Consider the following 27,100-nt stretch of genomic DNA (forward strand, 5'->3'; position numbering starts at 1 on the left):
TAAAGGAACTTAACCACATAGACTGACTTTTCTTAAGGAAGCTCTTAGATGAAGGATCGGAAAGGAAGTTCAAAAGGCAGTCCCTCAAACCAAGAGCTATGCATTTTGGCCCAAACTTTTCAGTACAACTCATCTGAGAATAAATGTCCAAACACTAACCACACACACAGTTCTTAATCATGTTCCTCCTGGTTCCACACAATGACTTGAACTGAAAGCTGTTTCAATTAGTAAGATTTTTATGCAATCTCCAAAATAAGCCAAAAGGCTTACTTTGGCCCTGCAATTGTTATTTTGTTTTTATAAATTCCTCCACTGTATTATTTCCTCCCTTGAAGAATTCCTAAGGCAAGTCCATTTCAGACAGCTTTTAAATCATACTGGATTTACTGCCCAGTTATACCATTGTCTTATCCCTCTTCACTTTGTCACACAAGTTAGGAAGTACATTTGTGTTTGCATTATGTTTCTGAAGGGCAAAAAGAACCCACCAAAATTATGCTCCAAAATACAGAGCAAGACTTAAGATGATCATCTTTTATTGAAGAGTGTTTAAGCAAAACACAATTGCTTCATTTCATTGGGAGAGAGGCTAATTTTAGAGGATTTTGGTTGGTCTAACTTAGGTCAATTAAATTGTGATATAACAAGATCCCAAAGACCTGCTCAATGCTAGCTGAACTTTAGAATCAAAAAGCTCGCATGATTTGTGTTAACAGCCAGAAAACTCTACCTTCCCCCAGCTGCCATATACTCAAGTCATTATCCTACAATCTGAGGAGACAGATGTAGGATTAATAATTTATCACCTTCCTGTACTGCAATGTAGTTAAGAATATAGGACAGTTTGGCAGGAGAAAGTTCTTGCTGAAGGCTCATCACTATGAGATTTATTCCATTAGTCATCCACCTTAAATTAGATGCCCAGCAGATACAAGAAGAGCAGGGATATAATGCCCTTTAAAAAGTCTCCTGAAAATGCTTTTCTCCTAAGGATAAGACCAATGCATGATCAAGATATATTACTCTCTTAAAAGAAAAAGATACCACTTGGTCTGTCTGGTACAACAGGGGCTACAGCCCTCAAAGTACAATCAAACGATAGGGGCAAAGGAGGAAAGTGAGTGCAGGTGCCTTCTGTCTGTCAGGGGCAAATGCAGGTAGTTATGAGAACAAAAAGAAAAGGGCAACAAGTGGGGAAAAGACGTCTTGCTAAGCCAGAAGCTGCCTTTGTCCCAACTGTAGTCTCTACGGGAGGTTGAGGGTCCCACCCAGAGTTTGGGACGAATTAAAAAATAAATATGGCAGGGGTGCCTGGCTGCCTCAGTCAGTAGAGCATGTGACTTTGATTTCAGGGTTGTGAGTTTAAGCCCTACGTTGGGTGTAGAGACTACTTAAATTTTTTTTTTTTTAACTAAACAAATATGGCAGTTAGAGGTAAATGGAGATCAAAATATCATCTTTATAATAAGCGATAAGGTGACTGGGGAACATAGCTTAGATGTACAACCACATACTGGCTTTCTAATACTTTCCTGTACTTAATTAAACTTACCCAGTTGGACACAGGCAGGCTATCCTGGAATGGGCAGACCAGTTAGAGCACGGCAGAACGTATGCAAATCCTGAAGACAGGCCATTCCATACAATAGGAGTCTTTTTCAAACTCACCAATCAGAAAAAAAGTCACTCATCCATTCAGAGAGAGAGCCAGAAAAAAGGCAGAAAAAAGAGCTAAAATCACCTTCCAAATATTGCTCCCTCCTGGGAAGTGAAGGGCCCACTTAATGAGCCAAGAATGAAAAATAGGGTAGAAAAGAACGATTCTCCTCAACATGTATATTCCAACGTGGTGTCATTTCCAGCATTATTTTTCGGTTAATCCAACAAACTGTTATTGCTACCTACTATGTGCTAGATTCTTGGTGTGTAACTGTGATTAAGACAGTTTTTTGAAGCAGACACATAAGTGAGTAACCATAGTAGCCATCTGCTCCCAGCCACATCTGCTATGATTACTTAGGTTACTTACTTAGAACACAGGTTACTCCCTGGCATACCTGGTACCAGACTCACCATCTACAATAAATAACTATAAAACTGGACAGAATATACAAAACAACTGTTCTTAGTCAGGAGATAACAGCCAGTACAAGGCTGCAATCCCCGAGAGAGATTGCAGAAGAGAGGAAACTTGAAGTGAGCCCTACCACTGCCCAGGTCTCCAGGGCCAACTTCCCAACCACAGCACCGAAAGCTGGAACCCAAACAGAACACAGGGGGCTTGCTGAGCCCAGGAAGCAGAGATATGAATTTGGCTAAAATCTGAGTGGTGAGACACTGGAGAGGAAGGAGCTGTGAAAAGAGGGAGCCCCAGAAGTCCTTAGGGAGGGTCCCCTGCCAGGCTGAGAGCTGGAATGTAAAGGCACAGGGCAAGACTCGAGGTTTATGAGATAGCAGACGCTACAGGGCAGAGAGGGAAATAGAATCACTAGAGGTCAAGCAGCGCTGGGGGTAAGAACAGGAGCACTTTGGAATTTGGCTCTGCCAGAGCAAAGAAATCACATTAACACCACAGACGAGCACACACCAGAAAGACCTCACCTCAGGACTAAGGACCACACTCTAGAGCAAGACCCACTCTGAATCTCCCCTCACAAAGCCTAACACACACAGTACAGCATGATATAATAACAGAGAGCTGTAAGACACTACAAGAACATTAAAGAATAAGTTCAAACTAGAGGTTTCAGAATATATCAGAAAGGAGCTTATGTTTACCTGAATCAGACAACCTCAGTGAGAAGACTAACGGCACTCTGCATGAGACAGGACTCTACAGTGATGTGAATGTGGAGGAAAGAAAAGAGTGTGGAATGACTCAGGGATTTCTACCTCAGAACGCAAGAGGAGGTGGTCTTTTCACTGTTATAGGGAACACAGGAGGAAGAAGGACAAAGGACCATGGGTTTGGTCTTGATACATTAAGTCGGAGGCAGCTGTGAGCCATCCAGTTGGAAACGTATGACATGCAGGTGGGTATGTGCTCTGGAAAGGAGTGAATGAACAGCTATGGATTTGGGAGTAGATGACACACATCTTAACAGTTATGGGAAAAAATGAGGCTACCCAGGGGGCACACACAAGAGTTAGATAAGAAAGGGTAGAAAAAGAACCCTGAAGAACAAAACACTGAATAAACAAGCTGACAAGGGAGTGAGGGAAGAATAATTAGAAAGTTCAGTGAACGGGCTGGAAGGGGAACAAAGAACAGCACTGCACCCCTGTACCTTTTCACTTACCATGGCACGGTATTCATATGGTCACTCCCTCGTCAAACTGGGAGTTCTTCCAGGGCAGGAACTGTGTTGTACTCATCTTTATCACCCTTGTTCCTAGCCTAGGACCAAACTGCCAGTAAGTTCTCAAAAACCAGTTATGAGGGGCGCCTGGGTGGCTCAGTCGGTTAAGTGTCCGACTTCGGCTCAGGTCATGATCTCGCAGTTTGTGAGTTCGAGCCCCGCGTCAGGCTCTATGCTGACAGCTCAGAGCCTGGAACCTGCTTCAGATTCTGTGTCTCCCTCTCTCAGCCCCTCCCCTGCTCACACTCTGTCTCTGTCTCTCAATAATAAATAAACGTTAAAAAATTAAAAAAAAAAACAGTTCTGAATTGAATGTTTTCTCTTGTTTATTAACTAATACTTACTAACTAATTGGGTGATCTACTTCTCAGAAGCGGGGGAATGTCAGTAGAAGTTTTCACAGCCAACTGTTAGCTTTAGGCCTACATGAGCCTTGGTGACTCCATAGTTTAGGTTTCCAATGCTGGTTCAGGCCCTCTCACCACACACACACATACACACACAGGCATAGCTCTTCAGATGTACATATTCTTTCTTTAGATATGTTAATATATTTGTGAATATTTTAATCAGATCTCATTTCTCTCAAAGGCATTGTGTCTCCTTAAAGTGCCCTCATATACCTCTGATCTGATTGTGCTAATTTTAAGTTTTAACTCTCAAGCGATAGATTATGTTAATTTTAAAGTTTAATTCTCAAAGGACAATTCCCTTATTTCTAATTTATTAATTTATTCAGTCAACAGATATTTTTATGGTGCACCTACTATATACCAAGCACTCGGCACCTGCTAGGAATACCTAGTAGAAGTAAAACAGGCAAAACTTCTGCCCTTAAGAAGCTGACATCTATTGCAGAAATTTCCAAATTCTTGGAATCACCTCATTTTTGTCTCCCGATACTGACAGTCCCCAGGTCCAAAATGGTATTTTTTAAAGGATTTTACTTCTTTTTAAGTAATCTCTATACCCAACATGGGGCTCAAACCTACAACCCTGAGATTAAGAGTCATATGCTCCACCAATTGAGTCAGCCAGGCGCCCCCCAAAATGCTATTTTTAAGCCATTTAACAATGACACTAAACAGAGAAATAGTGATTCAATGGCCTACAAGGAAAACACAGAGTATCTTTTATCAGACAAACTATAATCACTACTTTCTAGCAGTGGGCTTCAGCACTGAACCCAGAAACTGAAACAAAAAAGAAACCTACATAAGTCAGCAGGTACCTGGGGTGCTACTAGAGATGGAGTAAACTGCCAAGTGGTAAACAGGAATGGGGATAACAGGAGACCTGCCTTATTTTGGTCAGTTTTTCAGGATTAATCCATATAATCCAGGGGTACCTGGCTGTGCTGACAGCTCGGAGCCTGAAGCCTGCTCCGAATTCTGTGTCTCCCTCTCTCTCTGCTCCCCCCACCTCCCTCCCTCCCTCCCTCCCTCTCTCTCTCTCTCAAAAATAAATAAACATATAATCCATAAGCTAAATAACAGCAAAGAATCAAGAATGTATTTTTTCAGGGAACACTTAAGGGCTCAGATAAAAACTGAACAACTCACTAGTAGATAAATACTGACTCAGGCTACCAACAGCAGGTTTTCGCTGCTATTATTTTGTTGTTGCTTTGTCAGGTAGGTTTTTTTACCCTTATTAAAAAAAAAGGTTATACACGTACACTGAAAAAAAGATGGAAAACGCAGAAATTGTACAGAGATAATAATCCCACTACTCAAAAAATATACAAACAGGGGATGCCTGGGTGGCTCAGTTGGTTAAGCATCTAACTCTTGATTTCTGCTCAGGTCATGATCTCAGGAACCATGAGATCAAGCCCCATGTTGGGCTCTGTGATGACAGTGCAGAACCTGCTTGGGATTCTCTCTGCTCCTTTCCCATTTGCAAGCATGTGATCTCGCTCTCCCAAATAAATAAACTTTAAATATATACATATATCATATATATATATTATATATACATACACAATTATGTATCTTGTTTCAAGCTTCCTATTATATAAAAGTACTTTTCTCTTTGCACAAAATTGGCACCATAGTGGACATGCAGTTGTATATCCTGCTCTTTTTTTTTTAATTTTTTTTTTTAACGTTTTTCTTTGTTTTTGAAGGAGAGAGAGACAGAGCATGAGCAGGGGAAGAGCAGACAGAGAGGGAGACACAGAATCCGAAGCAGGCTCCAGGCTCTGAGCTGTCAGCACAGAGCCTGATGCGGGGCTCAAACTCACAAACTGTGAGATCATGACCTGAGCCAAAGTCAGATGCGAGCCACCCAGGTGCCCTTATCCTGCTCTTATCACTTAACATGAGGAGCATTTCCCATGTACTTACTCTCCTGAACTGTGAACTCTGAAGCTGGATAATATGCCACATGTGGACATGCTATAATTTCATCACACTCCTACTGTTGGGCAGGTTGTAGCAATGCTTTGCAACATACAATAAACGAGTGTTGATGAATGTCCTCATTCACAACCATCCAAATATATCCTTGAGATAAATTCCCACAAGGGGAATTACCAGGCCAAAAGATATGAACTTTTTAAGGATCTTGATATTTATGCCAAAAAGTTCTCTGTTCAAATTTCCCAGGATAGTATGAGGGCAACCACATCACCCTTCGGGAGCACTAAATATTTTTACTTTGATCTTCATCAGTATGATAGGCTAAAAAAAGATATCTCACTTTAATCTGTTCTTTGGGGGTACATGGCTGGCTCAGTCGGTAGAGTGTGCAACTCTTGATCTTGGAGTTGTGAGTTCAAGCCCCACGTTGGGAGTAAAGATTACTCAGTTAAAAAAAAAAATCTAATCCGCAATTCTCTGGTTACTAACAAGAAAGTACATTTTTAAAAATGCTAATAAATCATTTTACTTTCTTATTTATGGTACTGTCTCTTTTCTTTCCTCTGGGTACATCATTTATTAAGATATTATGTTTTTTTGGGGCACCTGGGTGGCTCAGTCAGTTAAGCGACCAACTTCAGCTTAGGTCATGACCTCGTGGTTCACGAGTTTGAGCCCCACATTGGGCTCTGTGCTGACAGCTCAGAGCCTGGAGCCTGCTTCAGATTCTATGTCTCCCTCTCTCTCTGCCCCTCCCCCACTTATTCTCATTCTTTCTCTCTCTCTCTCAAAAATAAATAAAACATTTAAAAAAATATTAAAAAAATATATTATGTTTTTTAAAACATTGATGTGTGGGGCATCCAGATGGCTCAGTTGGTTAAGTGCCTTGGTTTCGACTCAGGTCATGATCTCAGCATTCACAAGTTTGAGCCCTGCATCAGGCTCCGCGATCAGTGCAGAGCCTGCTTAGGATTCTCTCTCTCTTCCTCTCTCTCTGCCCCTCCCCTGCTCGTGCACATGTTCTCTCTCTCAAAATAAATAAACAAACTTAAATAAATAAAATAAAATATTGATGTGAAAAAGCTCTGGTAAGTTAAAATATATAACAAATCTGTCATGTGTTACCTGCATGTGACCTCAGTTTGAACACACATGGTTCTTGGTTCTTCCACAGTAAAAGCTCCAAACTTTTCTAAAATAAAACTAGTAAAATCTAATCTGCACCAGAACCACTCCTAACAATACCACCTTTGCACCTCTATACTCAATCTGCTCACTGTTGTTGTTTTTAAGCAGCAAGCTGAGGGGATACTAAAGACTAGCACAGTAGCCCACAGTACTCTGTTTAACCAAGTGCTAGATTGGAAATACAGAAACAGAAGTAGAAATGCTTCCTCCCCCTGTACATGGAATCCCTCAAATAACAAGCTGCTCATCATGGTTCAGGGTAAAAAAACTATCTTTGGTCCTCCGAAAGACTATCTGTGGTTGGAAGACAGAGAGTAACAGAAGAAAAGGAGCACAGGTTATTGAGTGAACAAACCAGAGTTTAACTCCTGGCTCTGTCGTGACTTCTTGCTGTATGACCCTAGGCGAGTCATTCCGCCTCTCTGGGCCTCAATTTCCTTATGTATAAAATGAGACTAACACTATCTGTTTTAGGATTATCATAGGGATTAAGTGAGATAAGATATGCAATGTTTATAACCAAGGGTCTGGTATGTGGTAGGTGCTCTTCAAAAAAATGCAATTTTCCTACTCTGATGGTGCTAAATCACTTACTTATTTAACTCAAATGACTTACATAAAATGTTGGCCTGAAATAGTTAGCTGTCCCAGCAAAGCATCATCTGGGTAAAAAAACATTTAGGTCAGCTTTCTGTCAACTGCAATTTCAACTGCTCTAATTATGCAATCATCAACCACCACTGCAGAACAACAAAAACTCTAAAGCTGATGTCACTGAAATTGCTAAATACAGTAATTACTTGATTCTCTAGATCATGACCACCAACTCCTTTAGGAAAACAACAGAAATCTTTGGAATTATAGGAGCAAAAGGCTGATTCCTTATCCCAGACAGTGGTCTCTAGAACACAAGGCTTTTTGGTCACTGCCCAGAATGGCAGCATACTCCAAAGCCTCTCCGAGATGGCTGTTCTCTCACATTCCATACTCTGAAAAGGACAATGTCAACAAAAGAACTAAAAGAAAAAATGATTTCAAGAAACAGTATCCCTTGAAATGTAACCTTCGCACTTTTTCCTGGCAAGAGGTTCCAGCCTGGTGAGATAATCTCTAGGAAGAAAGCATACTTTATGAAATCTATCAGCATAACCCTTTTCTACAGAAAAAGCAAGGAACACATTGTCCCTGTAAGTGAAGATTCGTTTAGAAAAGAAAAAGAAGCAAAGTATCTTTATGAAGCATCTATGTTCACAGTGCTGTACTACACACTTTAATTATGGTATCACTCCTATCAAGCTACAAGGTGAAATCTTATCCTTCTTTACAGACAATAGGTAACTTGCTCAAGGTTTTACAGTTATTACGTAGAAACATCCAGAACCAGGACCCAGGTCTTCCCAACTTCCAAATATTTTTATTTCTTTTTTAAGCAGGCTTCATGCCCAGGGTGGAGCCCAACTCGGGGCCAGAACCTATGCCTCTCTGATCAAGACCTGAGCTGAGATCAAGAGTCAGATGTTTAACTGACTAAGCCATCCGGGCATCCCTCAAATGTTTTTCTTTTCATGACATCTTCACCAAATCTTAAAATTATCATGCCAATTCCCTTTTATAAGAAAGAATCCAATTTTAATTGTGGTTCCAAAACAAATAAACCCAACAAACTAAGTGTCCACCAAAAGGATGACCGTTTCTCTCAATTAGAAGATTGCTTTTCTACCTCCTCCTAGTCTTTAATATGAACTGAAAGACTCATACAGTTTAAATCTATAAAGAAAATGGTACCTGTTGACAACCACAGAGCACTGAAGCAGAAGCAAGTAAAAAACAGGTACAGGCTTCTCAACCATTTCACAGATAGCTGCCAACAAAATCCTGATAAAATCCAGGAAGCAGGGCTTGGCTTGACTCCCAGCCTCTTCTCCATGGCCTTCCAGACAGACGGAACCCGTTCACTATAAAGATAGAAAGGGAAGAAATTATATGCCAAGTAATTAATAATTGATTCCTGGAAATGTAGAATTCTAGAGAATGTGACAGCCTAGAGGGAAGAGAAATTTCAAGTTTATCTTTCACTGCTCATACCTGCCTGTAAATTTTAAACCTGAGCTTTGACAAAGCCTATAATTATCAGGATAAAAACATAGCAAGGGGTATGAAATGAATCCACTGTAAAACTGAAACATTTTATGTTCTATTATTTTCTAAGCTAACAGTAAATCATCTATGTGGAAGAATGGAAAGAGCACTTGCCTGAAGAAAAAAAAAGATCTGAGCTTCAGTTCCAATTCTGCAAGTAACAGCTTTGTGACTTTGACCAAACACACCTTCTTATTTATGAAGAGTTTCGACTATCAGAGGTAAACTAAGCTGAGAGTTTTGTCTAGCTGTGCTTTAAAAAAATAAATAAATAAAAAATACTGTGACTATCTTTAGGAAGTACATGCACTCTCCAGTTTATTACTGCCCCACCACTATGACCTTAAAAATCTATCCAAATTACACTTCAATGTCACATCCCTGATCCCTAGAAACATCTGCAATTCCTGACTTGAATTCATATAGACACTCAAATATTTACACAGTTCCTATTATGTGCTAGGCATTGTGCTGGCTACTCTAGAATCTAGGAGCTGGATAATTTAGGTCCCTTCCAGAGAAAAAATGATTTTCATCTGTTTCTTCTCTTATACAACTTCCCTACATTGTATAAATTATTATATAAATCTTGGCAATATCATGAGAGTTGGTTGAGTTCTGAGGAAGCAATTCAAATTCTTCTGTCCTAAATGTGCACCTGTCACCCACATGTGGCAAATGGTAGACTCCGCCCTCCACCCCCAGCCAGCATACAGGGAGACGGGCATCACATGAAGTCAATATTGACTAATACCAGGAAATAGACACATGCACACACACAGCTGCAAAAATGAGGCATAGCCCACCCAAGAAAAGGCTTTCTCTGAGCCTTAAGCAACTGAAGTACTTCTTCCTCATTCACTTCCATCCATTCTGATTTCTAGCAGTTTTGAAGTTGTATGTTAGGGAGTAGGGGGCTGAAAGATGTGCGGGCCAGTGACATGTTCAAGAGATTATAAAATGGAGCCCAAGTTAGAAAGTATATCCAGCAACTTCTCTAGCCTCTCAAGATGGAACAGTGAGTGTGCACGTGTACGTGTGTGTGTATGGATCTTACCCAACACATTTCTGCCTACCACAAAAGGATTTTAAATTCAAAGTGACTCAACACCTGTCATCAATAGCGTGACAGGTGGGCGACAGAAGCATAAAAGAAATGAATAGGTTTTGAAAATGGGAGTAACAAACACCATTGGATTAGCAAGCTGATCAGAAGTGCAATGTCTTACGAACCATGCATAAGAGGCAGAGCTCTTTTCAAATGAACTCCCAACCAGCCAAGCCTCTGAAATCTACAACTGCCTAAGGGTGCAAATCACTGCTAGGGTCCATTCAAAGCCTTGCTGACCAGAGGCAAGAACAACACAATCACCAAGATCCAAATGGTTTGTTACAGAATCAAAGGGTAAAAACCCAGAGAGAGAACACACACCCCCACAATACTTGACAAATGAAAATCTAGAAAAGCTTGCAATAGTTTTGGCATTTAGGGCGTTACAAGTACACCCGAAATAAAAGCACTCTCTGTTGCAGCAGCTGTTCAGACAGAGAAGGGGGTAATGTTTACTTAATCCTTCAGGTTGATGGGGGATGTATCATAGTTCAGTCTGTCAGCTACATACGTGGAACTCCATTTATGTACACAGCGATAAGATATGTTTGAATAACGACAGAGCAAGTCTGAAACAGCCTATTCAGCTGGTATGAGTAATCAAGAATAAAGCTCTTTTTAAAAAAATCTCAGATATTTGGGAAAGTTACAGAACAGACTGCCATGAATAACTTTGCTTATATTTGCAGGCATTGTTTTCCAAATAGCTGGAAAAATGAACAGATTGTTCTGGGAGGTCGTCTTTCCAATTTGTTCTTAGCTCCCAGTCTGTTAATCACAGAAGAAAGCACAAGGAGACTCAGCTAATGCTCTTCACTAACTGCATCTATTGTCGGTTGGGCACAAGCATCAGGAGGTGAGAGAAGGAAAAGCGTTTTTGGAACCGCCTGAGGTGTTCTTTTGACTTCCTTCATTTCACCTTTGTGCCCACCGCAGACACCACAGAACCCCTCTGTGGGGAATAATTTTCTAAAGTCCGGAATAAGGCAGGTTTCGCATGATAATTTACACGTCGTGCTCAACCCCGCCCCCCTTGTTCTGCATCAACTTTCTATCTTGGTTGGGAGACCGAACACCAGAGACAGCAGCTAAAGACGAGGCTGCAGAAGTCGAGGGAAGAAGGATAGCAGCGCCCCGAGCCCGGTCTGTCAGGGGATGGAGGATGCTACATGACCAGGCGTGGGCCTGAAAGAAGCAGGGTCTGGGATTCGAGCCCCGCACCTACAAAGCCAGAAGAAGCTGGCTGCCCTAGTCGGGCCAGGAGCGCCACCTCCGGGTCCCAACACCAGGCCAGCGAACCCTCAGAAATAGCCCGTCCCGCTTGCCCCTCCCCTGAGCTCGAGGTCCTCGGCCTGGCAGCCAGCCGCCCCCGGCCACCTACCGGGGCTCAGGGCCACACAGCGGGGCCCCGGCTCTCGGCGGCCTCCGCCTCCTCCCGGTCCATGGGGTCGGGGCCCCAACCTTCGCTCCCCTCACCCGGAGGAGGAGGAAAAAGAAGAAGGTAGTGTGGGCTCCCCACCCGGACAGCTCCCTCTCGCCTCAGCCTCCCAGGACAGCGACGGCGGCCGGAAACGCCGCCTCCTCCCACCTCCCTGGGCTCAACCCGGAAACACACTCTTCTTGCTAACCAGCCCTCCTGCCCCCACCCCCACCCCCGGAAGCTCAATTCCAGCCGCGAGCCAGAGGGGGAGGTGAGGCAGTGCTGAGGGACAGAACTACGCACGAGCGAAGGAGCCTGGGCCGCCAGGCTGTCGCCTCCTGCTCTCCGCAGTCTGCTCCTTCGCTTGCCCTGCGCGAGCCCCAGGCCCCAGACTCGGGCAATACCCATAAGCAAGATGGCGGCAACGGTGGCACCCCCTACGGCTTAGCGCCCAGGTGTGCCATTGGCCAGAGCTCGGAGTGAAGCCGCCGCGGATTGGCCGAGAGCTCTGCGGGGGTGGGGGTGGAGCTGCAGCCGCCTGGAGCCGGGAGTGGGCAAAGCGGCGTGAGCAGCGGCCCCAGGCTCCAGGAGCATCGCGCTCGGAGAAGATTTCGCCGCTCGGGGCCGCAGCCTGGTGAGCTCAGCCCCCTTCAGGCCCTCCCCTGCATCCCAACCAGGGCCTCGCCGAGCCGGCGCTGATCGATGCCGACACACCCCGGGGACCCTATCGCGACTCCATCGCGCCATATCGCGACATCATCGTGCCCTGTCGAGACTCCATTTTGTCACAGCCCTTTTCAATATATAGCTATATTTTTTTTTTTAATTTGCCCTGTCATCTTTGGGGGCTGTCCATGTCGTGATTTTGCCGTGATCTCTCCGTGACATCACCGCGCCATCGTGAAGTGTGATCTCATCGCCGCCCTGTCGTGACTTCATCAATGTCGTGTTGTGACCTGGCTGCGGCGGGACAGGTGGTGACCGCCAGGAACCCTCTTCCCCTTCTCATCTCCCCATCTCAGCAGCCCCGCTTCGATTATCCGGCTTTTGGATTCTCCGTTGTCCTGGGAGCTACCCCGGACCCCTTCTTGCTTCTCCAGCCCCTGCCGGCATCCACTGACTGGTAGCGAGCGGGGAGGGCGAGGAGAGGGAATGCAAAGGGTTAATTCTGCTGCTGCTGCTGCTGCTGCTGCTGCTGCTGCTGCTGCTGCAGCTTCTGCCCGAGGGAGGGAAAGGAGAGGAGGCAAGGAGCCTGCGGGGGCGTTTGAGAGCCCTGGCTGGAGGGGTGGGGTCCGCAAAGGGGCCTCCAAGCCTTCCCTGGTCAGTACCCTGCATCCTCACTTGTGCTGAAGCTTGTCTCCTGCCTGTTCTGGAGAAGGGAGGGGAAAGGGAACCTAGGATGCCCTTTTCCCTCATATCAGCCTGAGTCCGGATAATCGAACTTCACCCATGTATGTCTCCATTCCTTCCTGTCTGTCCTCACCACTCCCTCCTGGTGTGCCTGGGTGGAAGGAGATAAAACCAGGCCTCTGGTGCCAGGGGGCAGCTGAGCAGTGGGGCCAGCCCCCCTCCCACTCCTGGGAGATTGGTAAGGAGAGCTGTCCAGCTGAGCAGCGGGATGCATGGTCCTTCTTTCCCGCTTTCCGGAGGTGACCTTGGCCAGGGTCCCTTCTTCATTCCTAAGGACTTGAGGGTCCAGCGTCTTTAAGGGGCTCCCACAAGGGAGGTCAGTCTTGAGGAACCCATCCCTCCTGATCCTCCCCTCCCTCTGTGCTAATCCCTCCCTCCATCCTCCACTCCCACCCCCACCCCTCCTCTGCAGAGGGATGCTCAGTCCCTCTTGTGTTCACAGTTGGGCAAGGCGGGCATCATGGCCTCGGATTGTGAGCCAGCTCTGAACCAGGCAGAGAGCCGAAACCCCACCCTGGAGCGCTACCTGGGAGCCCTCCGTGAGGCCAAGAATGACAGTGAGCAGTTTGCAGCCCTGCTGCTAGTAAGGACCTGACTGAAAATTGGGAGGTGGGAAGGGCTGGGTGGTTGGGTCCCCTAGGAATGGGGTCAAAAAGTCCCAGAGGATATATAGGTGGTCCTGGCATTCCCGGAGGCACCAAGATGCCTGCCTTTGGACTCTTCATTGCTTCCCTAAGTGTGGGAGCAAAGGGGAGAATGGGGGTGAATAAGGCGTAGGGCCTTAGAAGCCTTGGAGGAGGCTGCCTGGGTCTGCTCTTTGGGGCGTCCCGGAGCAGATGGGAGCTGACTCATAGGGTGACAGCAGCAGGTAGTAACTAGTGCAGAGTACTTGAGGGCTGGGGATGATTGCTCTGGGGGTGGAGAGAGTAGCAGAACTAGAAGTAACTGGGAAGGGGTCCCAGGGGATGGCCAGGATGGCAGTAGGTAGGTTGAGGGTGAAGGAGCTGGTTTGGGGCTTAGCCCTGTTGGAAGAACCAGGCTGGGGCCAGCAGAGCAAGAGCTGCAGTGCTGGGAAGGGGGGGTTGATGTGTGGGGGGTGAAGGGAGGAGGGAGTACAGTCTCTGCTTGTTTGCCATGGCAACAGGGAGAAGGCTCCAGAGTCAAGGGCTCACACTGCAGCAGAGGAGGTGTTGAGGTGAAATGTAAGGGGAAATGTTTTGACAGGCAGAGTGGCGAGACACAGGAGCCATTTCCCCTGAGAAGGTGGCGGGAATGGATCAGAGGCTTCTCTGGGGAGGGGGGTGAGAGCAATTAGAGCGAGACCCTAAATCCTTGGGGGATTTTAAACTGAGCTCTAAGCCCAAATCAGGTTGCCAGCTTCTAGATTAGACATCAGAAAGAACTTCCCGAATGACTGAGTGATGAAACGGCAGAACGAGTAGTTGAGGATTGGACCTCCCTTCTGTATACGTAATCATAAATGAGGGATCTCAGAGGTCACAACCATCTGTCTCCCCGGGTGGGGAGGGAAGGAGCTGGACAGAATGACCTCTGGAGGCTTCCTGACCTCAGAGAAAATCACCTTCCATAACCACATCCTGGTAATGGTCAGCGCCCAAGGGTGCAGGGGGCAGTCTTCCTTTCATCCTGCTGATAGCACATACCCCCCCCCCCTTAGGTGACCAAGGCAGTCAAAGCAGGTGACATCGATGCCAAAACTCGGCGGCGGATCTTCGATGCCGTAGGCTTCACCTTCCCCAATCGTCTCCTGACCACCAAGGAGGCACCAGATGGCTGCCCCGACCATGTTCTCCGAGCCCTGGGTGTGGCCCTGCTGGCCTGCTTCTGCAGTGACCCTGAACTGGCCTCCCATCCCCAGGTCCTGAACAAGATCCCCATCCTTAGCACCTTCCTCACTGCCCGGGGGGACCCGGATGATGCTGCTCGCCGTTCCATGATTGACGACACCTACCAGTGCCTGACAGCTGTGGCAGGCACACCCCGTGGCCCCCGGCACCTCATTGCTGGTGGCACCGTGTCTGCCCTGTGTCAGGCATACCTGGGGCATGGCTATGGCTTTGACCAGGCCCTGGCACTCCTAGTGGGGCTGCTGGCTGCTGCTGAGACCCAGTGCTGGAAGGAGGCGGAGCCCGACCTCCTGGCTGTGTTGCGGGGCCTCAGTGAAGATTTCCAGAAAGCTGAGGATGCCAGCAAGTTTGAGCTCTGCCAGCTGCTGCCCCTCTTTCTGCCCCCGACAACCGTGCCCTCTGAATGCCTCCGGGATCTGCAGGCCGGGCTGGCACGCATCCTGGGCAGCAAGCTGAGCTCCTGGCAGCGCAACCCTGCACTAAAGCTGGCAGCCCGCCTGGCGCACGCCTGCGGCTCCGACTGGATCCCAGCGGGCAGCTCCGGGAGCAAGTTCCTGGCCCTGCTGGTGAATCTGGCATGTGTGGAGGTACGGCTGGCACTGGAGGAGACAGGCACAGAAGTAAAAGAGGATGTGGTGACCGCCTGCTACGCCCTCATGGAGTTGGGGATCCAGGAATGCACCCGCTGTGAGCAGTCACTGCTCAAGGAGCCACAGAAGGTGCAGCTCGTGAGCATCATGAAGGAGGCCATCGGGGCTGTCATCCACTATCTGCAGCAGGTGAGGTATAGCGGCCCACGGAGGGAGTCTGGTGTGGGGAGAGCCAGAAGGCCAGGCAAAGGGGGAAGTGAATTGCACCTCAGTGTAATAGGAAGAGCGCAAGATGCCCACTCTGAGGGCTGATCCTGCAGCACTCCCGGGAGTAGAGTGGCCGAGCCTCCCTCTCCCTCCCTCCCTGAGCCTCCACACAAGCACCATACCACACACCATATGTGCACTCACATCACAGTACACACACACACACACACACACACGCACACAACACAGTGACTTCCCACTCACAACCCTCCCCCCCAGTACACACACACTCCAAATCGAAGCAGTCTGTTCTGCTCAGCCTCTTGCATTGTTCCATACACCTGCACATACAAACTTGGCACGGAGCTGGGCAAAGGAGCGGGGCTGCCTGGTTCCTGGCCTCTGGAGAGATTCAGCTAACTCCTCCCAGGTCACAGCTGCCGTAGAGGGAGTGTTTAGTTAGCTTTGGACCTGTGAGTTTCCTTCAAGCCTTGTGATACTTCAGAGGTGGGGGGAAAGGGGATGCAGTGAGTGTGGGGACATGTTGTCCAAAGTCCAGTTCGCTCGGCAGACATGCCCTGAGGGCCTGCTCTGTGCCAGGCCCCTGTTGAGCGCATCCTTCCCATGTGTTAGGTGCTGGGTACACAGGGCCTGCCTTTGAAGGGCTCACAGGCCAGAATTCCCTTCTAGTTGTGTTATTCCTAGGCTGGCTGGCATGCTGTCCCGGCCGGGGAGGGTCTCTGGTCCTACTCCATCTCACAGGGGTCCCATGGCAACAGGTGGGGCCAGAGAAGCAGAAGGAGCCCTTTGTGTTTGCTTCGGTGCGGATCCTGGGGGCCTGGCTGGCCGAGGAGACCTCATCCCTGCGCAAGGAGGTCTGCCAGCTGCTGCCCTTCCTTGTGCGCTATGCCAAGACCCTCTACGAGGAGGCCGAGGAGGCGAATGACCTCTCCCAGCAGGTGGCCACCCTGGCCATCTCCCCCACCACCCCAGGGCCCACCTGGCCAGGGGATGCTCTCCGGTGAGTTTGTAGTTAGAGTCTGTCCAGCCAGACTGTTCTAAAGAAAAGCATAACAGAGGGACACTCCCTCACCCCCAAACTGGTCTGTGCTGGGCTTCCTGATTGGGGCATGAGATTTCCTTTAGGATTATTTCTGTTTGTTTTGGGGGGCTTGTTCACACAGGACTCCTGGTCAGCCAAGTCTTCTTTGCCAACCCCAGATTTCTCTGTAAAGAGAGAACTCATGCTTATTGAGCATCTACGACACACCAAGCACTTTGCTCTACCCTTTACCAAAACAGTCTCATTTAGTTCACACAGCAAATCTATGACATAAGTCTCATCCACATCTTCAGGATGAGCAAACTGAGACTCAGGGTTAAAGTAACTTGCCCGCACATACACCATGTGGCAGAGCCCAAGTTCAAGCCTAGGCCTGTGCAGCACCAAAGCATGTGCTTTTCCTGTGGGACCTACAAGGAAGGATGTGTCCTTTCCCCCTGCTTTCATTTCTCTTAGGTGGGATGCCCCAAGAAAGGGAATCCTTGTGCCTTCATCTCTCCCCACCCCTTACACACCTGTTCCTTCCACCCCCCAGGCTCCTTCTGCCCGGCTGGTGCCACCTGACCGTTGAAGATGGGCCCCGGGAGATCCTGATCAAGGAGGGAGCCCCCTCACTTCTGTGCAAGTATTTCTTGCAGCAGTGGGAACTCACATCCCCAGGCCATGACACCTCAGTGCTGCCTGACAGTGTGGAGATCGGCCTGCAGACCTGCTGTCATATCTTCCTCAACCTTGTGGTCACCGCACCAGGGCTGATCAAGTGAGGCCGGGAAGGAGGTTGGAGGAAGCAAGGGGTGGGGGCTGCTCAGACTTGCCTCAGATCTCAGTCTGCTACTTTGCTTCCCTGTGCCCATGGGTTCCTGTTAGTGTTAGAGTGACAGGCTCTCAGAATAGACAGAGCCACCCCACACGAGGTTTTGGCATGTCTAGAACTCCTCTGGGCCTGTCTGCCTGCTCCAGCTATAACCCAGTCTCTGTTCCCCAGATGCCACGAATGGGCCCAAAGTTAACTCTTAACCCTGCTGTCTCATTTCTTGCCAAACCCTGCCTGGTGAAGCTGGGAGCCCAGAATCCCAGGTTTTCCCAGGCCTTGGTCTAGCTCAAATAACCCCTTCTCCCATCTCCACCCCCCACCCTTTCTCCCAGGCGAGACGCCTGCTTCACATCTCTTATGAACACCCTGATGACGTCGCTGCCCTCACTAGTGCAGCAGCAAGGGAGGCTGCTTCTGGCTGCCAATGTGGCCACCCTGGGCCTTCTCATGGCCCGGCTCCTCAGTACCTCTCCAGGTAAGCTCCGGGGACCCAGTCCTAATGGATACAGACAAAAGATCTGGGTGGACCTGTTATATTCTGGGCATAAGTCCCCATTTTCAGGAAATGGTTTTATAGAATTTTCCAACTGAGAGGAAATCTGTGAAGTGTGTCTCCATCCCCCACCCTACCCCACCCTTCTTCCCCAAATGATAGCATTCTTTTCCTTCTGAAGACTTTTAAGGCAAGGTCTGGTGGGTGTAAGTACAGGCCTGCTCAGAGGCACAGGCATAGGCACCTGAAATTCCCAGCAGCCCGAGTCTGAATCCAGTGTTTTCAAGGTGGAGCCGCCCCCACCCAGGGCTTGAGTCAGGAACCTTCTTCCTCCCCATTGAGGTTTTTCTCTGCTTAACACCTCACCTCCCTCGTGACAGGCTTCAGTGCTTTGGTGCCCCCTCTGCACATACCTTCTCCGCAACCCTGCCTCACTCTGGCTGTGTGAAGGAGGAGGGACGTCCCCTCCAGCCCCTGCCAGCCCTTTGTGTCTTCCACTTTGGCCGTGGGTGTCTGCTTGGGTCCCTCTGTCCCCGCCTGTTCCCTGTGCCCCATCTGTCAGGTTGGAGGAGCTGAGCAGATGCCCGGGAACAGTGTGTAATGAGCCTGTACCCTCAGCTGCCTATGTGTTCCCTGTGCAGGGATCCCAGTAGGGTCCTCCGGCAATGGGAAGGGAGCATGTCCTAGTGATCCAGGAGCCACCCCTGTGCTCTAACCCCATGCTCCCTCAGTCCCAGGCTGCATCACCTCAGCCTGAGTAGAGCCCCAGTGCTGTTAACCCACAGATGCCACCAGGCTTGACTAACAGCCTCCCTGAGAGGGTCCACAGTACAGGGGTGAGCCCCTGCCTGGCAGGTAAGCCAAGCCCCATCACCAGCTCCTGGTCCCCCTGCCCCCGCTCTGGCGCCCCCTTCTGGCCCAAGAATCAAATTGTTGAGACCGCCTTCGCCTGTAGGTCTCTAGGCCCAGCAGCGGCTCCCATCCTGCTCCCGTCCCACTGCAAAAAGGGCTGACCATGAGGTTGAGTGTACCAAGATTATCACATTTAATTCTCACAACCGATTTCTAAGATTAGCACTATTGGCCCCGTTTTACAAGTAAGGAAACGAGACCCAGAAAAGTGGATTACCCAAGGTCACCCAACTTCAAGTGAAGTTGAAGGTAGGGTTTGAGCCCAGGCAGGCTGGTTCTAGGCTCTGCTTCGGCTCCCAGAGTGTGTCCGCACAGGAGGGTAAAGTGAGGGTCTGGGAAAGCAGCTGGCCCACCAAGTTCACGCGCCCACTCCCTGCTTGCCTTCCAGCTCTTCAGGGAACACCAGCGTCCCGAGGTTTCTTCGCAGCTGCCATCCTCTTCCTATCACAGTCCCATGTGGCGCGGGCCACACCTGGCTCAGACCAGGCAGTGCTGGCCCTGTCCCCCGACTACGAGGGCGTCTGGGCCGACCTGCAGGAGCTCTGGTTCCTGGGTATGCAGGCCTTCACAGGCTGTGTGCCCCTGCTGCCCTGGCTGGCCCCAGCCGCCCTGCGCTCCCGCTGGCCACAGGAGCTGCTCCAGCTGCTGGGCAGCGTCAGCCCCAACTCTGTCAAGCCCGAGATGGTCGCCGCCTATCAGGGCGTCCTGGTGGAGCTGGCACGGGCCAACCGGCTGTGCCGGGAGGCCATGAGGCTACAGGCGGGTGAGGAGACAGCCAGCCACTACCGCATGGCTGCCCTGGAGCAGTGCCTGTCAGAGCCCTGAGCAGGTGTCCACTGGGGACAGACCCAGGGGCGGGCAGCGAGGGAAGGAGGGAGGAGGCATCTTCCCTGAAGCTCCCAAACTGGACCCCCCTCCCTCGACTCCCCCCACACACACACACAACATCCCAGCTTTCTGGCTTTTCCGAGGGCAAGGGCACAGTGCCCATCCCTCAAGTGTAAGGAACTGCGTCCCGCCCCCCGGGCCCCCATGGGGGCAGGGATTGGCTTGAAAATCAACATAGCTATCGCTGCCAGGCCGGGGAATGTTGGAGCAGCCCCCAGGGAGGGGGGCACTAGGTGTCATTGTGCCCTGTGTCAGACTCCCCCACGGGAGGGAGGCCCCAGGATGGGATAGGGCTGGCAGGAGCTGGCTGCCTCAGCCCATGTGCCCTGCCGGCCAGGGCGTGGGCTCCCCTAGGCTGTGGTGCCCCCTCTAGCCTCCCAGTCCACATCCTTCCAATTGGCCATTTGGCCCTTGCCCTTAGCCCCTTGGCAGAGAGCAGACTCAGGCCATTGACATCGCAGTTCTTCCTATCAACTTCAGTGACCCAGGGCCTGAACTGCCTCATCCTTCCAGGGAGACCTGGGGCAGACAGGCCTGGTGTGTGGGTGGGGAAACCTCCTTCCACCTGAGCTTCCTTGAGGGGACCCAGGAGTCCTTAGGCCCTGGCCTCTAAGCTTTTGTGTCATGTTGCAGCAGAGTGACGATGGGGGTTGGGGGGTTATTTATTTTGCCTGTCCTTATCCCTGCTTGGACACCTGAGCATCTGATCCCTGTCCTCCTAGTGCCATCTGGCTTGACTGGAGCCAGGAACAGGAGGGACACTTCTCCAGAATCCGCATGTTTCCCTAGTGATTGCACCCCATCACCATCGTGGTGCCTGGCTTTAATCCCTACCCCTGCTTAGGATCCCTCTCTGCAGAGAGACGCGACTGGCGACTCCAGCAGGAACTACTTTTCTTATGATCCCGGGGGACCCCCCACACACAACCTGATCCCTTGCTTCCATTTCCCCCTTCCTTCCCCCAGTGCGTTCTGTGATCGCCAAGTTCAAAGCTGTGCACATGCGGACACTCAATAAATGTTCATTGGTGACAAGATGGTTCCTGTGTGGTCTGTCCTGCACCTTCTCCCTTCCAAACTCGAGGAGCTCACAACTACCATTTGCTGAACACACACCCTGCCAAGCACGTTTCAAGTGTTATTTAGCCTGCCAGAGAACCCTGTGACACAGGCATTATTCCGATTTTACAGGTGAAGAAACCTGGGCATGGGTAGGTGGTTTGCTCAAGGTGACGCGCTAGTAAGGTGTCAGAGCCAAGACTGAGCAGGCTGTTGACCCCTCAGTCCACACCCTGTATTGCCAGAGCAGGATTGCAAATTCAGATGCTATGGTGGCCAGGCCTAGGTGCTCCTGTGTACAAATGAAGTGCTGACCTGGAGGGGTTCCAAGTAGTACTGTCACATCCTCCAATCTCTAAAGATAAGTCAGAAACCCTAATTTTTATGCAAAATCCTGATTTTTGAATGTTGCTCATTTTTTCCCCCGTGAAACCATTACTGCCCCAACAACATCTCCAGGCCAAATGTTTTGTACAGGAAAACATTTTAGGCAACCAGCTGTTCACCTCTGTTCTATGCCAGTGAGAAAGACAAGGGGCCTAAGAGCTTCAGCGCAAGACTGAAGTCAAGCCCCCACTGCTTCACCAGGCCTGAGCCCAGGCTCTCATCCTGGAGCCAGACCTGCCCCCAGCCCCTAATCCTGAAGCCAGACCTGCCCCCAGCCCACACACCGCAGACGTCTCCACCGAGGCCAGTAAGCCAACAAGCATTCACTGAGTATGTCCCATGAGCCTGTCTGTGGTTGGCCATGCATGGACAGAAGAACATTCATTTATTTATTAGATGTACTGAAAGTCATGTTCTTAGCATGGAGTCCCGGGGCAGCGGGGTGGGGGGTAGTATGAAAAGACAGACCCTGCCCTCAAGCAACTTAAAATCTAGAGAGGAAACAGACAAGGCAACATCCCCTAGAGGTATAATCAGCTGCTCATACAGGGGTCTGAACGAAGTATGGCTGGAGCATGAGAGCCTCTCAGCCTGGCTGAATACGTCTGGGAAAGCTCAAGAAGTATTTGCTCTGAGACATGGGGGTGAGGAGAGGCTTGCCAGATAGACAAACAGAAGAACAGCAGGTATAACGGCATGTGAGCTTAGGGATTGCATGTAGCTCATTACTGCTACACAGAGTGTAAAGTGGGATGAGGTTGGACCAATGGGCATAAACCAGATCTCACAAGTCGTGGTATGCCATGCTCAGAAGATTAGAGGTGGGATCATGCTGAGATTTTTTTTTTAGCAGACAATGTGATCCAGTTTGCATTTTTTAAAGATGACTGGCTGCACAAGGGGGACAACTGAGGCAAGGAGCTCAGAGAGGAGGTACTAAGTCTGAACTAAGTCAGCGGCCGTGAAGATGGGAAAAATATATAGGTAGGAGTTAGTTAATAAGGCTTGGTGATTAACTGGAAGTGAGGAGGGATAAAGAGCCCTCCCGGATACCTGATCTGGGCCACTGAGTGGATAATGGGGCCATTCGCTGGCACCAGGAACACTGGGAAACAGGTTAATGTAAAATACAAGCTCGTTTTGGTAAATGGTGAGTTTGTGCTGCTTGTGGAATATCCAGGGGGAAGTTGCTTTCTGCAGTCTGGAGCTCAGAGAGGTCTGGGCAGAGTGACAGATTTGGGAGTTGTGGGTGTAGAGTCTTAAAGTCCATAGGAGTGGCTGAGGAGGGAAGGGCCCAAAGCAAGTGGCAACCACCTAGGGTCCCTGCTCTCAAAGTACTTGCCCTCCTGAGGTGGAGTGAAACCCTGCAGAAAGGCTTATAACACCAGAAAGACTGGGCTCTGTACTTTAGTGAGGAATGGTCAGAGAGTTCTGGGCTCCTGAATGGGGAAGGTGCTAGGCTAATTTAAGACCAAGCTCTCTCTTGGCAATTCAGCTTCGAGGGAGAAAAGGGGACCTGAGCTGCAGTTGTGAGATATAACCACCAGGTGGCGCCTCAGCATCTCCTTGTGCCAGATTTTCCCCGCTCTGCCAACAACCAGCCAGACCCAGGGGGCAGGAGAGACTGCCAAAGGCTGGGAGTAAGGCGGCTGTGTCAATCAATAAAGGAGACAGGCCTGAGTTTTTTCTTAACATCAAATCCAAATGCAAGCTCTCTTTCTGAAATGAGAGGGAAATATTTGAGCCTGGGAGAAGAGCAATATGCCAAGTATGCCAAATGGGAGCCTGTGATATCTGAACATGAGCACCTATGTGTCAATACATGCCCTGTGTTCCATGCGTAGGATTGTTCCCCAAGAGTGTCTCTATTTATGTTGTGTGTCCCCATGTGCCCAGGAGAGTCTGCATATGTACCCCTGTGCACATCCCAGGCCTCCACATATGCACATCTGTCCCAGAGAGTGGGCAAACAGCAATGCCCTCCTCCATGACTCAGCAAGCAAGGAGTCCCTTAGCCCAGAAAGAGAAGAGTGACAGAGTCTACAGTCACAAAACCTGGTAGCTTGTAGCAGATCATGAACATCTGTCTCCCCAGTAGCCATAAAGCAAAATCATTTGTCAGATGATCTCCTCAGATTGTACCTGGTTTCTATGTCTAGCTACTGAGGGTCACGGAGGCTTCCTAAAAAGATCCCTCAACCAGCTGAGGAATTGATAAACTCATCCACTCACCATTTATTTAATAAGCATTCACTGAGCACCTGCCATGCACCAAAGCCAGTGCAGGACACAGTTTCTGTTTCTCCTTTCATCTTTTTGTGAGGTAGTTCATGTGGCAGAAAAGAAAAATCAGTTGCAGCTGTGAAGAGCCTGGAATGCTGGTTAGGGTGTTTAAACTTTTTTTCCCTGAAGATGGGCCATGGGAAGCCCCAGGAGAGTTTTCAACAGGAAGGTTACATGGTCCAGTCACTCTTTTTTTTTTTCTTTTTTTTGACAGCAAGAGAAGGCACGCGCACATGAGCAGAGCAGGGGCATGAAGGGAGGGAGACAGAGGATCCGAAGCAGGCTCTTGCAGGGCTTGAACTCACAAACCATGAGATCATGACCTGAGCCAGAGTCAGATGCTTAACTGACTGAACCACCCAGGCGCCCCCTTGGTCCAGTCATTCGTATTGCTAAGTGGAATTGGAGGTGCGCCAGAAGAGTAATGAATGAAGAAGGCAGGAGACCAGTTAGGGGGTGGTTGTAATGGTCTAGGCAGTGGTTCTCAAACCTTACTGAGCTTCTGAGTCACCTTATGAGTTTATCAAAACACAGATTTCCAGTCCCCACACTCAGGTTTATTGCCTCAGTAGGTCTGGGGTGAGTTCCAGGAAGTAGCACTTGTAACAAGTTTGTAGACATTGTAGGTGATGCTGGCCCAGGAAGCACACTTTGAGAACACTACTGGTCTATGAGAAAGAGTATGGGAGCTTAAAGGGCTGACAGAGGGGTGGAAATACATGTTTAAGGGTTAGAAATGACGACACTCTATGAGGATTGGCTTATGAGGGTGAAGGGAAAGTCAGAGTCTGGGATGACTGTTTTTAATTTGAAGGATGGTGGTGCCGTGTACAGAGCTGTAGAACACGGAAGAAGAAGCAGGTTGGGGTGGGTAGCAGGGGTGGAGGGGATGTTGATCATGATGTTGATGGGGTGGGTAGCAGGGGTGGAGGGGATGTTGATCACTCGAGGACTTGGAAAGTTTAAGATGGCTGCAACAAGATGTCTGGAAGAAATATCCACCTGGAAATTGCATCTGTGGGTCTATCTAGTAAGAGATACAGACTAGAGATAAAGTTGAAAGAGAACAGCCAACTAACAGTCACTAAAGTCTTGAGAAGGAACTCACTCACTCCCTCATGAAGAGTGTAGACAGGAAGAAAATGTGGAAGCCTCAACACTGAGAATGAATAACTGACATGAAGGATGTGGGCGAATGATGAGATAGAAATGGAGGCTGGGGAGTGGTCAGAGTAGAAAGGAAGAGAATGAGACAAGAAGGGGGTGTCTTAAGCTACAGCAAAGTAGGGTGCGAAATCCAAGGAAGCCACTGGACAGGCAGCCTGTCCTGTCATCCTGGCTTTCCCAAGTCTGCTGGAGAGAGTGAAGGATCCCCAGACCTGGGCACGGGCATTACCAGCCTTGCTGCTCCTGGACCTCCCCCATAGGGGTCCACCAACCTGCATGCCATGCACTAACCCACATACACCTGTCCTGGAGCCTCACTTCTGATGTCCTCTGGCTGAATTTGAGGGTGGGGGAGAAGGCCTTTCATCACAGACTCACACACCCACATATACAGACACACGCAAACATACCCCAGTCCTCTGGTCTGGCCTGGGCATGGAGGTAGCAGTGCCGTCCAGCTCTGCTTCACCCACCACCCTAGCTGGTGGTTCCAGCTTCCAGAAGGTTCTTAGGGATGCTGCTTTCAGCCTCCTCCCTCACAGCCCCCCAGGCTGAGATGACCCAGACCTGAGCACTACACCTGCCACGTACCCCTGGAATAGTACAAGTCTCCTCCACACACATTCCACGGGTCCATCTGCCTGTGCTCTGTAATCTACCTCCATGTTTTCACCTTTCCTTTCTCATCATCTGCTTCACTGGAAAGGGGCCTCAGAAAACATCTAATCTTCTCTGCACTCCCCTACTTTGTGGCCGCTGCTGTTGAAGTTACAGGAACTGAGGTCAGAGAGGAAGAGGAACTTGTTCAAGAGCACAGGTAGGTGCAAGTGAGAACTAAATTCTTAAGTGCCTGAGAGGGAGGCAATACAGGATAGTAATTCCAGCACTATATAGAGAGGCTGGAGGCAGGCCACCCTGGTGCTGCCACTCACCTGGCTGCTTGACCTTGGGCAAGTCCAGTTCACCTGTCTGTGCCTCTTCTTCCTCACCAGAGAATGTGAGACTGATACAACTCGGTATTCATCAGGTACTTGGCGAAGTAACAGCACACTCTGTCATAAGTGCTTGCTGTGGTTATTTCCTCTATGCCTTGGCCTGAGCATCTTCTTGCTTTTTTTTTTTTTTTTTTTTACCCATCTTTCTGCTTTTTAAAATTCCTATTCTTCTTAGTATTTCTCTCATTTCCCTTTCTTTCATCCTTGCCCCTGCTTCTCAGGAGGAGAGGGTTGGGTTTGGGGAGAAAGAAAGGTGGAGAGACTGCAGAGACCAAAATGGTCTTGAGAGCCAGCCAGTGCCTGCCACACAGCCTGCCCTCCTAAGTGTGATGGCTGCACACCATCACGTGGGGGAGTTACACACATATTCAATCAGCCCAGGCTCTAGTGGCTTCAGAAACACCTGGAGCCCTTCTCAGGTGGAACTCATGCTGAACCCCGCTGGACAACTCTCTCTCAGTTTGTGTGTCCAGGTTCCTCAGACCCTGGCTTGGCACTGGGAGTTATCAGCCACCAGAAGGCTGAGTGAAGAGGGCACTCTTTGAGGGTCTTTGATCCAGAAACATTCAGAAAGATTGTGATGGTCCTCTACACACACACACGCACGCACGCACGTGCATGCACGCTGACACAGGGGTGCACATGGGCCAGTGGGCTTGAGTCTTCAGCCCACAAATTTCTTCCACATTGACGATGGCCACATCCATAGTCCGGTGAGGTGGTTAGCGAAAGGACGGATACCCACTTTACAGACTAGGAAGCTGAGGCCCAGGAAGAGCAGCGATTTGCTCAGAAGCAAATAAAGGCGATAGAGCTGAAATTCAAACCCAGAACCCCTACATCCTAGCTTCCAATCCTTCTCTGTTTCACCACAGCTGGGATTTGAGCCCAGAAGGCGTCTCAGAGCAAGCGGGAGGTGGGGGGGGGGATTGAATTCACGCCCCGCTACCCACCCCATGGGGTCGCCCCAAAGCCCCGCCTCCCCTTGAACGGTCGCTGGGGAGAAGGGAGAAAGCGGCCACAGCGTGTCTCTTTAATGCGCGCCCCGGAGGCCCAGCGCGCCCCCGCCACTATAACTGGAGTGCATGGAGCGGGCTGCGCTCAGAGGAAGAAGGGCGGGCGCTGGGCACCCGTTGACCGACTTTTCCAAGTGTGATCAGCGCCCGTCCGGCCCACGTCCCGCCTCCATGGATCCGCCCGGGGGCGCCCACAGCTGAGGACCCGACGCCCGCCCGCCCGGCTCTCGACCGAGTGGCACCCCGCCGCCCCAAAGGGACCCCCGCGGGCTGTGCAGGCTCCCCGCGCCTCTTACCGCAGCGCTCGCCGTCGGGCGAGGGCTCCGCCGCCGCCACGCCTCGTGCCCCGCGCTGCCCACCCC

At 49.7% G+C, this 27,100-nt stretch overlaps 2 protein-coding genes across 6 annotated transcripts in view; one reads left to right on the plus strand and one right to left on the minus strand.

Moving 5' to 3' along the window:
* KIAA0319L (KIAA0319 like) overlaps positions 1-11,997 on the minus strand; it is a 95,504-nt gene extending 83,507 nt beyond the window's left edge. Inside the window, exons 1-2 of one of the 2 annotated variants that reach the window (XM_032594256.1) lie at positions 11,890-11,997; positions 8,702-8,871 (exon numbers count right to left, since the gene is read on the minus strand). In XM_032594256.1, coding sequence (XP_032450147.1) covers positions 8,702-8,843 — 142 coding nt within the window. In that variant the 5' untranslated portion in view covers positions 8,844-8,871; positions 11,890-11,997. Of the gene's footprint in view, positions 1-8,701; positions 8,872-11,547; positions 11,722-11,889 lie in introns of those variants that run through there. The other variant, XM_030323783.2, reaches the window with a different exon arrangement.
* On the plus strand, positions 11,976-20,866 carry NCDN (neurochondrin). Of its 4 annotated transcripts, none has more exons than XM_030323784.2 (7): positions 11,976-12,560; positions 13,439-13,579; positions 14,675-15,643; positions 16,441-16,682; positions 17,260-17,484; positions 17,871-18,013; positions 19,332-20,866. In XM_030323784.2, the coding sequence occupies exons 1-7, from the start codon at positions 12,528-12,530 to the stop codon at positions 19,766-19,768; spliced, it is 2,190 nt and encodes a 729-aa protein (XP_030179644.1). In that variant the 5' UTR covers positions 11,976-12,527; the 3' UTR covers positions 19,769-20,866. The 4 variants fall into 4 exon arrangements, with proteins under 4 accessions (XP_030179644.1, XP_030179645.1, XP_030179647.1 ...); XM_030323785.1 differs by having other exon boundaries at positions 11,976-12,220; XM_030323786.1 differs by lacking the exon at positions 11,976-12,560 and adding an exon at positions 12,574-12,709.
* The last annotated feature ends 6,234 nt before the right edge of the window (positions 20,867-27,100 follow it).

Source organism: Lynx canadensis, chromosome C1 (assembly GCF_007474595.2).
Source record: "Lynx canadensis isolate LIC74 chromosome C1, mLynCan4.pri.v2, whole genome shotgun sequence".
NCBI lineage: Eukaryota > Metazoa > Chordata > Mammalia > Carnivora > Felidae > Lynx > Lynx canadensis.

What these genes read in the sequence shown, in the direction of transcription:
- NCDN (XM_030323784.2), top strand. Translation starts at nt 12,528, where the DNA reads ATGTCGTGTTGTGACCTGGCTGCGGCGGGACAG. An exon ending in ACCTGGCTGCGGCGGGACAG is followed by an intron (nt 12,561 to 13,438) that starts GTGGTGACCGCC and finishes TTGTGTTCACAG; the next exon opens with TTGGGCAAGGCGGGCATCAT. An exon ending in GCTCCTCAGTACCTCTCCAG is followed by an intron (nt 18,014 to 19,331) that starts GTAAGCTCCGGG and finishes CTTGCCTTCCAG; the next exon opens with CTCTTCAGGGAACACCAGCG.